The 13455-nt window shown below is 37.5% G+C and overlaps 1 protein-coding gene across 1 annotated transcript in view; it reads left to right on the top strand.

The window, feature by feature from the left end:
- The window catches only part of OCA2 (OCA2 melanosomal transmembrane protein), a 625581-nt gene that overhangs the window by 114431 nt on the left and 497695 nt on the right, over positions 1 to 13455 (top strand). Inside the window, exons 6-8 of the mRNA XM_036747301.1 lie at positions 3408 to 3571; positions 6417 to 6499; positions 9111 to 9264. Of these exons, the coding sequence (XP_036603196.1) occupies positions 3408 to 3571; positions 6417 to 6499; positions 9111 to 9264 (401 nt within the window). The remainder of the gene's footprint in view (positions 1 to 3407; positions 3572 to 6416; positions 6500 to 9110; positions 9265 to 13455) is intronic.

Genomic DNA, 13455 nt, shown 5'->3' with positions numbered 1-13455 from the left:
GTAATTGCTTAGTAGAAAAAAATCCAGAAATTCTTCAAGTTTCTCAGTGTCGGTCATGAAAGGGCAGTGGATATTCTTGTATTTATTGTTTCTTAGTGAAGTAGCGATCTTGCTATTCCTTTTGTTAGCTTCTGGTCAAGGTCAGTAGTGATGTTAATTCACAACTTTGATCTGGATTTGATTGTGGGTGTAGGCACCTTGTGCAAGATCCAGCAATAAGCAATTTTGCTTTAATGGGGAAAAGTTTCTTCATGAGAAAGTGACCCAGGGAATAACAAAGCCATTTTCCCCCCACCCCACAGAAATTTCATGTTTCTTTTGTTCTAGTCTCAATGTGTCATCTCAGTAATTGTGGGATTTATTTGAGAAGTAGTGTATAAAAGGAAACCACCACAATTACCTGCACCTGAAGCTCATTGTTGAGAAATTGTTGGCTGTACTGGCTGCAAGAAAAAATCTGTCAGAGGGGCCTTAGGTTATTAGGCCAAGGAAAGAGGTCAGACCTCACCAGGCAGGTTAATTAATGCCTTTCTTTTTTAAAAGCACTATATAGTTTCAGCCATCATTTAAAACTCAGTGCTGGGTCTGTGAATATGTAAAAAGAAGAAAAAGAAAATACATTAAAGTGTTCCCCATCTTTTTATTCCTCACTTATAGCCCAAGCCTTTAGAAAACTATAGGAACTAGGAAGATCATTCTATCTTGAATGGAATCTCTGCTTTGATAGAGAAAATATGGAAATATTAATTTGATCCCAGGGGATCTATTTTTAAAGGACACTATTGGATTCCTAATTTTTTATCTTTTATTCAGTAACATTGTCCTGTGTGATTTCCTCCTTCCTCTCCCAACCCCATGAATTCTAGCATTGAGGACTAAGATGTTACGTATTTCCTTACTTTCAGTCAATCAGTTATTCACTAAACAAGTATTTTCTGAGCTAGATGTTGTGAGATAATTTAAAAAATAGAATCTGATTACAAATCAATACATATTCTAGGTCCCATTAGACGTACCTTAACATGGATGAATAAATGAATTAAAAAGCTTATTAAGTGCTTACTATGTGCCAAGCACATGTTAAGTGCTTGGCATACAAATACAAAATTCACATAGTCCTTCCAGGGCTTTAGGTTTCAATGCTGGGGGAGGGGAAAGTGGGACAGAACACATGAAGGAATAGTGGCTAGAAAAGGATGTTTTGAACTAGAAATTTACATCATAGGGATGGTGAGTGGAAAAAGAAATTCTATTGGCCACACCCAATGATGATTTAGTTTCATTTGGGGTTGGGGTAGGGGTAGGGAATGCATGAAGTGACAGGGGAAAGATGGCCAAGCTGAAGGTAAGAATGCATGAGAGCTCCCAGAAGGTTTATAGCTGAGTGGCTTAACTTCTCCATGGCATGATCTCTGGAGGTCTGGTTTGAAAGGTGGATACCCAAGCAGTAACAGGATAGAAACTGGCTGGTGTGAAGGTGAAGAATCATGGTAGCAGGGAGTTTGGTCAATAAACAAAATAAATAAACATTTATTAAGTACCCACTATGTGTCAAGCACTGTGCTAAGTGGTAGGGATGCAAAGAAAGACCTTGAGAAGCTCACAATCTATTGGGGGAAGCAACACACAACTACATAAAAACAAGCAGGAAAAATGGGAAATAATTAACAAAGGAAAGGTACTAGAATTAAGAGGGATTGGGAAAGGCTTCCTGTAGGAGATGGGAATTTGGCTGGGACATTAAGGAAGCTGGGGTATAGATGAGGAAGGAGAGTATCCTATGCATGAAGGACAGCCAGTTAGAATGCCTGAAGTCAGGAGAGGGAGTTTCTTGTTCAAGGAAAAGGAAAGAGGCCAGAGTCACTGGATCAAAGAGTTTATGGAGTGGCATATAAGCACTCTAGCTTCTCCTACGCATGTTCAATTGGGAGGGTGGAGGGGTAGACACAGAGCTGCTGGAGTTAGAGAAGGGGTGGTAGACATTATCCAGTTCAACCAGCCAGGGTTTTGAATCCAGCTCCTCTCACTCTAAATCCTGGGCCTTCTTCGCTACCAACTTATCTCTCAAAGATCTACTTCCTCTTAAAAAAAAAGGGCCACCAGAGAATAAAGGGAATTGAAGGAGGAGAGAAAGAGTCCTGGCAGCTGCTGAACTGCTTGCCAAAAAAAAAAATTCCAAACAAAACAAAACAAAAAACAGAAGAGGGAAATCTTCTTACATCCTTCCTATTCTGGCCTCCTCTCCTCTTTCAGGAATCTCTCCAATGCCTTGCTGGATAGTAGGCACTTCTCATATCTTCATTTAACAGGGTCTTCTTCATTGTCAGCACCTTCTCTGCATCCTAAGTACTATGCCAGACTGAAGGGCACCAGGGAGGCCACTCCCTCATTAAAGTACAAGTCAGTTATGAGTCAAGGATTCCCAACCCTATGAACAATAGAAAGACTTTATCTTAATCAAACTACATGCCTGGTTATTGCTTCCTTTTCTCAGAGTTCTTGTTCTGCTAGGTACAAGGTTAGGGACGGACATATTAGTATGACAACTCCATCGTAAATAGAGGCAGTGAGGTGGCACAGTGAATATAGTGTTGTACCTGGAGTCAGGAAGACCTGAGTTAAAATCCAGCCTCAAACCACTTATTAGCTGTGTGACCCTGGGCAACTCACTTAACCTCTATCTGACCCAATTTCTTGTAGGAATAACATAGTGTCTACCTCCCAGAGTTGTTATTAGGATATAATGAGATATTTGTAAAGTGTTTTGTAAACCATCAAGTACTACATAAATACTATTTTTAGGCTAGAATACAATAAAATGTCAATAGGTTATTTTAATACTATCAAGTACAATTAAGCAGGCAGGCATCTAACACCATGTTTAGGTAGCAAGAAGAAAGCAAGGAGTTTATAACAGATTGTTTCGTATCTTACTAAATAATACTTAGAGCCATGATTCGCATATACACCACTGGTTTTTGGGTCAGTGATAGAGTTCTCATTTTCAATTCCCTTTTTGATTTCTCCCTTTGCAAAGATTTGACTCCTTAAGGATGGTAGTGGAAGTTTTCATTCATTTCTTCCTTTGTCCGTTCATTTACCACCCTCTAAATTCTCAGTATTCAACTTTGAGCTTTTGGGAGATATAAAAGTTTCTTTCTTCAACTTTATAATCTATCTTTGGAGATACAGTGTAGGAAAATGGGGATAGTTAGGGAAAAATTTCTTCTAAGTTATGTGGTATCTTTGCTTCTGTCCAAATCAAGGACTTGTGTAATGTTATCTGAAGCAGAAAGTGAATATGACCTCCACTACTGATACTAATGTGGCAAGTACTTGGGTTTGTTAGGTGCTATGCTACTATTATCCTCCTTTGGATATTTATTCCTTAACAAGCAGGGCACCAGCTGTGAATCTTACAGATGTTGGTGATTCTGCTCTACTGAAGTTAGAACTGGCCGGGTCCTTGATTGCAGGTGTGGTTAATCGGCCTCAAGCAGAAGAACATGTCGTGGTTGAGGTTACTCAGTCAGAAGACCTTGGCTTCCGAAGGAGGCGCCCACAACAGCAGGTAATAATGATGAGCTATATGAAAATAATTGTTTGAGAAGACGTCACATCTCTTTCAAGTTTGAACCACTTTTTATCACATTAAGTTTCATTTTGAAAAGACTTGGTTGTGAGTTGTATGGTGATGACACCATTGACCACCAAACAATTTGCATTGAGACCTTTTTATTGTCTGGAAAATATATTTTTCTCCTGTTCTTTGTAAAGTGACTACAGAACGCTTGGCTCTATGTTGTTGTGAATAGACAGCTGTATGAGTTTTTCCCAAAGAATGAGTTCGTTGGGAAATTTAGAGAACATTATAGATTTTGTATTTCTTTGTGGTAGTGGTTCATGTTAGAGGCACCTTAATTAGATTTTACTTAAAGGTACTGAGTGCTTTCATGTGCTGTAATTAAATTGTGCTTGTACACAATTGCATTATTGAGAAGGGCTTACGTATTTTCCATTTGCTTATAGTTGCTTACATATTAGGATCTTAGTGTTTATGGAATGATTTGAGTTTATCTTCTCATGAAAAGCAAAGCAGGAGTCAGAAATCTACAGTAGCAATTATTTTTGTATTATGGCACAAGCTTTAAAAAAAGAATATCTATAGATCATATTTCTTAAATCACATTCCTTTTAATTTCTTTCAGAGTAAGAATATTTTGTATTCCATTTCTAACCTGCTAGGATTTCTAAAAGTCTACAAAACTTTAAAAATGTATTTTATATGTATATACATATATATATCATAAACTATATATGATATATAATGTATATTATAAAACGTAAAAAGTTTCTATAGATCTTTTTCTCAACATTTTGTTTTAAATCAAGAAAAGGAGCCCACACTCATTACTTGATTGACTGAAACTTTCTTGGCAAGAATACTCAGGAATATGTGCACTTTACCCGGAATCATCTCTAGCCCTCATGTTCCAAACACATTATGATACGCTATGGTATCATGTCTGTGCCCACTAGTGGTCTTCCATGAAATAGAGGCATGTTTCTTTAGATGAGTGACTGGCAGGGTGTCCAGTGATAGAGCTTGATCTGCTATTATCTGTTATTGGGAAGTCTTCTCTGACCTTTTGCCTGATTGGGCACCTATGCCCAAGGTGAGGCAACAGACACAAAAGGGTAGCTGAATATTCATAGTATCTAAGGTTAGCATGAATCAACAAAAGGTACTCTGAATAAGGCAGCATGGTGTAAGGAAAAGTGAAAGCCATTTAGAGTCAGAGAGGGGTATGTGTGTCAAAGTTAATTTGCCATCCCCTACTTGAGAGATCTTTGTAGGGCCTCAATTTTCTCGTCTTTGAAATGAGTAGATGTAAGATTAGATGACCTCTGAGGTCCTAACTCTAAATCTATGAACCAACTGGCCATTACTTTTGTAAACCTTTACATAATTCCAAGTGCCAAAAAAGTATTACAGAGTATTTTAATCCTGTTTCTTTGATGGAGTCTCTCAAATAAGATTAGGAGGATGGACTCTTGTAGTTGTGTTATAAACTAGTTAGTCAAAGGGTAAGGTTGTAAGTCAGGCGGGTTATAGGGCAGCTAGGTGGCAGAGTAGATGGAGCGCTGGGCCTGGAGTCAGAAAGACCTGAGTTCAAATCTGGTCTCAGACACTAGCTGTGTGACTCTGGAAAAGTCACTTAACCCTGTTTGCCTCAGTTTCCTCATTTGTAAAATGAGCTGGAGAAGGAAAAGGCAAATGACTCCAGAATTTCTGCCATGATAACCCCAAATGCCACCATGGAGAGTTGGACATGACTGGAATGAGCATGTTAAAATGAAACTGAGACAGCTTGTTGAAAGCATGCTTGACAGCTCAGACAGAGCTCTGAGAAGGTACTACAGCCTTCTGCACGTTTAGGTCCATTATAAATAGAACTTTAGCTTACTCAGACCCATTGGATAATCAAAATTCTAATATAGCCACACAGCCATTTCATATCATAGAAATCAAATGACTCCTACACTGGTACTTGTCTCTAATGGAAAGAAATAGTAGGGAGGGGGGTTCTTTGAGGTAAAGGAATGAATAGTCAAGTCCCTGTTTAGCCTGTGATGGCTGAGAAATCTTTATTTTGGGGGTAAATAGGGGTGTTCTTGATTAACTCTCCCTCAATTGAGTGAAACCTTTTATACGTGTTTCATTAACCTTTCATCCACTTTTGTAATTGCCAAAAGGTGCATACATTCATGAGATGCTGGTTCAAAAACATTTCTGTATTCTTGCCAATAAATCACACCCTACCTGGACCATAGTTTTAGAGCTAGGAGGGCCCTTAGAGGTCATCTATTCCAACTCCCTTAAAAATGAGGAAATTGATGCCCTTAGGTGTGACATGACTTGCCCAGGGTCACACAGGCAAAAGTAGGATTTGAATCCAGTCCTTGTACTCCACTATGCTGAACTCTTTCTACTGCACTACATTTTCTCCTAACTATAGGACTAGCTACATGGAATGGTCTTTCCTTCTTTACTTGGTTAATTCAGTTGTACCAACATATTATTATTCAGTCTATAATTGACTCCTGATGAGTTATTTGGTAGTGGCAAGTAATTCATAAACACATTTGTAATTATTTATATAGGTCATGGAAATAGTCACACAATTAACTATCCAGACAGTTCAAACTTATAGGAATGACATATACGGTCTTGCAATTGCCATCTGGCTACATGCAGTCTGGTGTTGATGAGGCTTCATAAGTATTTTTTCCTCTTCTCCAAAATTTTGCAAATAGTTTCCCTTTTCCTGGCTTTGCAGAAGACACACTAAAATGAAGATTCTTCATAAACTGAATAATGTTTCACTGAACGATGATTGTCAACTCTTTTTTAGGTCATCTACAACTGGACCATCTTTTTAAACTCTAGAAGAAATGAACGAGCTGTTACTTCCAGGACTTTTGAGATGACTACCAGGTTGGTTCTCAGATAAATGAGAATTTGGAAAAGCAAGAGGGAACTACTGCATGCCAAACTGTGAGACAGAGAAGGGTGTTGTTTTCTAATCATAAATTGTCATAGTCTCTGGTTAGCTAGGTGTCCCAGGGAAAATCACTTAATTTCTCTATCTCTCTCTAAGTCCTACTCAAATACCTTGTCCTGGTCGGCATGACCTTGAGTTCTTGAAGGTCATATCAGCAGAGAATAAGCTCTGATAGAACCTTCCAGCCCTCCCCAAAACTGATGATATATGATAGCTTGGTAGATAATTTATTATGTGCTTACTATGTGCCAGGCACTCTGCTAAGCCCTGGGAATACAAATGAGATAGTCTATATCCTCAAGAAGCTTACATTCTATTAGATAAAGGCAGAACACATAAGGGAAATGAAAAGAGTGGTAGGAAGGGGCTGAGAAGTTCAAAGAATGCGTGCCAGTCATGAGTGAGGTAAAGCATGACTGAGGTCTTTCCTAAAACGATGATTTCAGAGGGAATCACCAACTGGGGGAGCAGGACTTCAGGGTGGATGTTTTTCTAGGGGCAAGACGACAGGTAAGGGGAAAGAGAAGAGATGATGTATTGAATGACTATTATATGAGGCTTAACCTAGTTAAATTCAAAGAGGCTCATCTCAAGGAGGTGACAAATGACTTGTCCACAGCATTTCTTACAGATAATTTACTAAGTCCTCCAGGCATTGTAATCTATGTTGGTGGAGGGGGTACCCACCTTGATGAAATCACAGATCACTGAAATTTTAAAGTGTATAATATCTTTGTCATCATAGGACTTAATATACATCAATGGCCAGAGACTGGGGGAAATCACCATTATGTATATGCTAATTATTGTAATGAGTAGAATCCAAGAAACAAGTTTGAGGAAAATTATTTTCATCTTTTTCAACACTCAGATTCCATTTTTATTCGGAACCTTCCTAATAAAAATGATTCTATTTTGCTTTTGAGGAATTCTATGTTGTAAGAAATTTTGGAATGTTCCCTTAGTCTTTTTATTTTAAACTTTAGCTATTTCTTCCTTATATTTCTGCATCCTTCCTCCTATCAAAGCTCATTTTAGAATCTCATCATCACATAATAGAATCAGGATCCCAAAAAGTTGTTAACTAGATGGAACAGTTGACCAAATCTAATAAGATGAAATTCAATGGGGACAAATGTAAAGTTTTACTTTTGGATACAAAAAGTCGACTTTGCAAATATAAGATAGGGAGGCATGATAAGGCAGTAGTCTTTGTGGAAGAGACCTGGGGGCTTTTGAGTGGACTTCTAGCTCAATATGAATCAGTAGTGTAATGAATCACAAAAAAGCTAAGGTGATCATGTACTGTGCGGAAAGATGCTTAATTCTTATGACTAGAGAGCTGATAATTACTCACTTTGATCTCATCAGACATCATCTGGAGAATTGTTTTTTAGTTCTAAGTATCATAGTTTAAGGACATTGATAATTCGGTTAGTGTCCAGAGAAGAGCAATCAGGATGGTAGAGGGCTTTGAGTTCATGTCACACGAAGTAGGGTAGACTCTCCCAGTTGTAGGAACCCAGAGAAGAGAATCAGGGGACAAAAGAGCTGCCAGAAACTTCAGGGAGGTGGAGAGATTTGATTTGTCCCAAAATGATTTCCCTTCTTTAGAGATCTTCAAGCAAAGGGTGGATGACTGCTTGTCAGGTGTGTTATTGTGAAGATTCCTTTTGTGAATGGATTGGAATGGAAGGTCACTGAGGTCCTTTCCAACTCTTAAGCTATGTGATTCTGTGAGAATCTTGATAAATATTCTGGTTTGGGAATATGTACTTTAGAATACAGCCAAGTCCTGATTATCTAAGGGTTGTTGGTTTTTTGACCATGTCATAAACCATCAAGAAAGCTAGGAAGAAGCCAAGGAACTCAAACCATTTTTCCCCTGGTGAACTGCATTTGGAGTCAGAGAGCTGGAGTTTGAATCTTGGCTCTGCTGCTTATTATCTGTGTGATCTTGAGTAAACCATTTACTTTTCTGGGTCGCAGTTACCTCACCTATGAGGTGAAGGGGCTGGATTAGGTCTTCCGATTCTAGATTTTGGGATCTTATCATTTCTTCTTTATTTCTGTTTTATTAACAACCACCCATAGAAGGTATGACACTAATGGGGAGGTGTGCTTAGGAAAAAAAAGTGGAAACTAGTGGCTAAAATTGTTTAGGACTGTTGTCGTTAAGTTGTTTTAGTTGTGTTTGAGCCTTTGTGACCCCTTTTGGGGTTTTCTTGGCAAAGATACTGGAGTGGTTTGCCATTTCCTTCTCTGCTCATTTTACAGATGAGGAAACTGAGGCAAACAAAGTGAAGTGACTTGCCCAGGGTCACCCAGCTAGTAAGTGTCTGAAGTCAGATTTGAACTCAGAAGCTGAGTCTTCCTGACTCCAGGCCCAGTGCTCTATCTACTTCACCACCATTATTTCTTATGAATAATTGAATTGATTGTGGAATAATTTGGTGCTAGAGTGGAGGCAGAGAGGAATCTAATTGTTATGCTATAGTACTTTTTCCCTTTCACCAACTGTACAACATCTGTTTCTTGCCGCAGAGAGACCATTTCAATAAACATTCGAGCCTTCCTCCAGAAAAATCAAGTGATTCCCCTTTCAATGGCTCATCAATACCTCCATGCAGACATAGAGACCCAAGTAACTATTGCATCAGTCATTTTGGCGGGAGTCTATGTGCTCATCATATTTGAGGTAAATATGACATCTACTTTTATTGGTTTGTTTTTTCCCACAACTAAATCTTAACTACCTAACTCTTCATCTATGGAGGTTCAATATTTATTAAGTAGGTTCTTATTAATTAGCATATTCTTCTATTAATGGGAGAAAAGTGATCTGGACTTGACCTGGCTTTTCGAACCCCTTCATTTGTAAAAAAAAAAAGTGTGTTTTAATGTCTTATAAACATTTGTGTTGGAAAAATCCAGATAAACTCCATCTTTAATGTGTATTTGTATTCTTGTCTCCATGAAGGATTTGCTATACTATCCACTTATTTTTTTTGCTATCAGCTTAGACCACGAATGTTTTCCCAAAAGATCTTACCTTACCTCTTTATTGCTCAGAAAGTGTGTTAGACAGATGTGTCACTTTACAGCTGGAGCAAAGAAAAAATATTTTCTATCTTAAAGTCTGTAATGTTTGAAAATTAGCTTGTATTTACTCTGTAGATATAGATGTAGATGCCTATTTATGTAAATGTTATCTCCTTCATTAGAATGTACACTTCTTGAGCAAAGCGGCTATTTTTCTTTTTGCTTATATTTGTACCTTCAGTGCTTAGCACCGTTCCTAGCACATAATAAATGCTTGTTGATTGAATGAATGGTACATATATATGTTCTCTGTGTGTATATACATACACACATACATACATATAAATATATACATATACATATATACACATACACATATACACACATACACACACATATACCATGTTAGAATATTTGCATCACTGAGCAGTCTGGAACATAGAGTAAACAAAGTTATCAGAAGTAAATTTTAAAGAGTTTACTAGATGAAAAATTATGAATGAGGGGCACAATTACAGGTGCATGGAAGAATTTATAGATGGAAAGGACATTGAAAACAGAAAAAAGGTATTTTTAATTTTAGGAAATTTATCTGAGTTTATCCTATGTTACATTGTGAATTAATAGGAATCAATTTGTTTGTGACTTGTAGGGAGTTGGGTGTGGATATACAAAACCCTAGAAGATTTTCATGGGCTTGCTTTTAGTCCTTCATATTATGTGGTTAAAAGTCAAATAGATACAACTGATCAACTTTTACTAGTTTGTCTTTTCCCACATTCCTCTAATTGTTTTAAGTGACTTGGAGAATAGTATGTTATTTAAGGGGAAAGAATGGGTCAGTTAAAAGAAGATATAATACACTATGATGTCTAAGTCTTTTTACTTAACATGAATAGCATGAGTTCACTTTGGGGAAAACATTCACTTATTTGGTTCATTGGATCTATTCAAATGAAACTGGAAAATTCAGAATATGGTATGCAGTAATGGTAGCACCAGCTTCCCTTATATGCACAGGCTCATAAGGCTTCAAATGTGTATTTTATTTGCACAGTTTCAGATATAGAAAGGACTTTCCCTATTTATGAGCTTATAGAGAATCAAAAGAACCCCAATTCCCACTATAAATATAACAGTTGAAACACATTAATATAACAATAGACATTTGAGTCCCTTCTGTATAGAAACCACTGTTTGACATGTAGAGGGATGGAGAAATTAAATAAGACATGGTCCTTAATCTCAAGGATCTTATAGTCCAGTAAAGCTATATTTCCAATTAAGAGAGTCAGTTCACTTGCCAGTAGCATAAGTCTGCTTCGGAGAACAGCAATTGCTGAATTAAATCTGCACTGACAGTTCACTTGTCTAGGACATAGGTCTGCATGTACTTTTAAGAAAAGCAGTTACTGAACTTCAGTCTCACTCAGAGTTCTGAGGCAGCACTTGCTCCTTTCATTGTAACAAGCTGTGGAATATTGGAGCAAACGGAGGACACAATATGTTTCAGTGATTTGAATAAGAAGAGCTAGAGAATTTTGAGGTTAATAAATGGGGAAATACAGATATCAGAATGGTTCTGAGACTAAAGGATAAATGTAATTTATATTATAATAGCCAGAAGATGAGAATTTGGTTGCTAATCACAAATTAAGTTAGGTTCATTTACAAAGGGGACAGAGTCTGAGAGAAGAGACATACAGAAAGAGATGAAAGTCTGTATTCTCTCTGCACCATTACTTCTTGATGGACTGATTGGTTGGTCAGTGAGAGCCTGGTCCTAAAGTTAGTGGACCTGAGTTCAAATTCTGCCTTCAGTGTCTACTATCTTAAGTAAGCCACTTAATATCCCCATTAAATCTATTAAATGAAGAGGTTGGATTACATGAGGTCTTTTTCAGCTCTAAATTTATGATCGATGATTACTAATTTTACTATGTTAGTCATCAGAGCAAAGGATCATAGCTATTAATGTCTGAAATGCACATTAAAGGACATTCAGTCCAACCCCCTCATTTATGGATGAAGTAATTGAGGCTCAGAGGGGTCTTGCTAGTCTTAGCTTTAGTGGCCAGAGTAACAATCAATAAGTGTAACAAAGTAGAATTGCAAAAAGGATAAAACAAAACCCAGAAGTCTCTCTTGCCTTCTTTTTCTCATTTGCCACAGCACGGTTTTGTTATTCTTTTCTGTCCATTAAAACAGTAGAGAGGAGCTCTTCTGTGCATCCAGATAAAATAGCTAACCCACAAAACCCAAGCAACACTGGAGGGCGTCCCACTGACAAGAATTCTGAACTGATGGAAGCCTGAGGGCTGTTTGGAAGAACAGATGGAACTAGGAACACTTTATCTGACCTGGACCATAAAGCCAGATTAGAGATGAGAACCAAAGTGTAAAAATATAACACAGGCAAGGCAAGAAGGAACTTTGAATTCAGGGTTTAAATTGGATTCATGGATTAATGAATGGAGTAGCTACTTTGCTGTCCATCCTGATCCATGATGACAAACCTGTGAAAAACCTGAATGGAACCTTTTTCATTTGATTTGATTTTTTTGGGTATAATCCCATTCAGCAAGGCTCCCATTTCTCTTATATTAAGTAATTATGTTCCAAAAGGATAAAATAGCCTGTCAAAACCTCCCATAAAGTTCCTCATTCCTGTTGCCGATTATTCTTCGCAATCTTTCTGACTCCTCTAACCTTTTATACAGTGACCATAGAAATGTGAAATCGCCTGAGCTTTTCCTTCCAATTACATTTCTGTAATGAAAGCTACTGCCGTATTTTTTTCGGGGGGCGGGGGAACTCTACTCAAGGAATAAAATATTTCCAGAGCCTAAATAACTCTCCTTTTTGTGTGTTTTAAAGTGAAATATTTTTTCTTAAACTTGGAAGCCTCATTATGACATAGTGATCTTGGTGTGATAACCCCGGGTTCTTGTAGCCTATTCACAAAGAGCACCGGTGTCCAACAGGCCCTACCAAGCTCTCCCTTGCTTTAGTGATGGACTGACAGGGTGTCAGTCTACGTACCTGATTTTATTAAGTTGGTCACCAGAAGGTTAAACACCAGATGAGTGATTATTTTTTTCTATGGCAACTCATGAAACTGTCTATTATAGTGTGGAAGAATTGTCATCTGCATTAGTGGAGACAATAGCCATGTTGATGACGTAGCAGATCTATTATATTAGTCAATAATATTAATTGCATTTATATGGGGATGGATTTATTCTCTTCATTCTCTTCATTCCTAAAGTACTTTATGCTCGATTTCCTCCATGTATGAATATATGTATATTCATTGGCAAATTTGCAAGGGACTGAACACATGAAATTGCCACTATTTTTCTAGCCTCTGGAATAATCTCTTTGCATAGCCCCATGAGCTATGTCTCATGTGACATCAATTCAGAGGAATTCAATTCAATAAACATCTAAGTGTCTACTATGTGCTAAACATATAGTAGATGCTGAGGTTACAAAACCAAAAAGAAAACAGCCTCTGGCTTCAAGGTACTTATATTTTACTGGGGGAAAATAGACACACTAATTAATAAGCATGTTAAAAACATCTACCATGTGCAAAGCATGGTGCTAAGTGTCATGGGACAAGGACAAAGATGAAACAATAGGTCCTAATTTCAAGGAGCTTATATTCTACCAATAGGTAATTTTATGTATATATATATATATACACATATGTATAGTATGTGCACATATATACATATACACACATGTATATATGGGAATCACTAATTAATTTATGACATTGTAAAATGGGGATAGGCATACCCAATTCTTTGGGTACTCATTGAAGAAAGACTAAGATGGCAGT

The sequence above is a fragment of the Trichosurus vulpecula genome, chromosome 2 (genome assembly GCF_011100635.1).
Source record: "Trichosurus vulpecula isolate mTriVul1 chromosome 2, mTriVul1.pri, whole genome shotgun sequence".
NCBI lineage: Eukaryota > Metazoa > Chordata > Mammalia > Diprotodontia > Phalangeridae > Trichosurus > Trichosurus vulpecula.
This window is presented reverse-complemented; position numbering and strand designations above follow the sequence as displayed.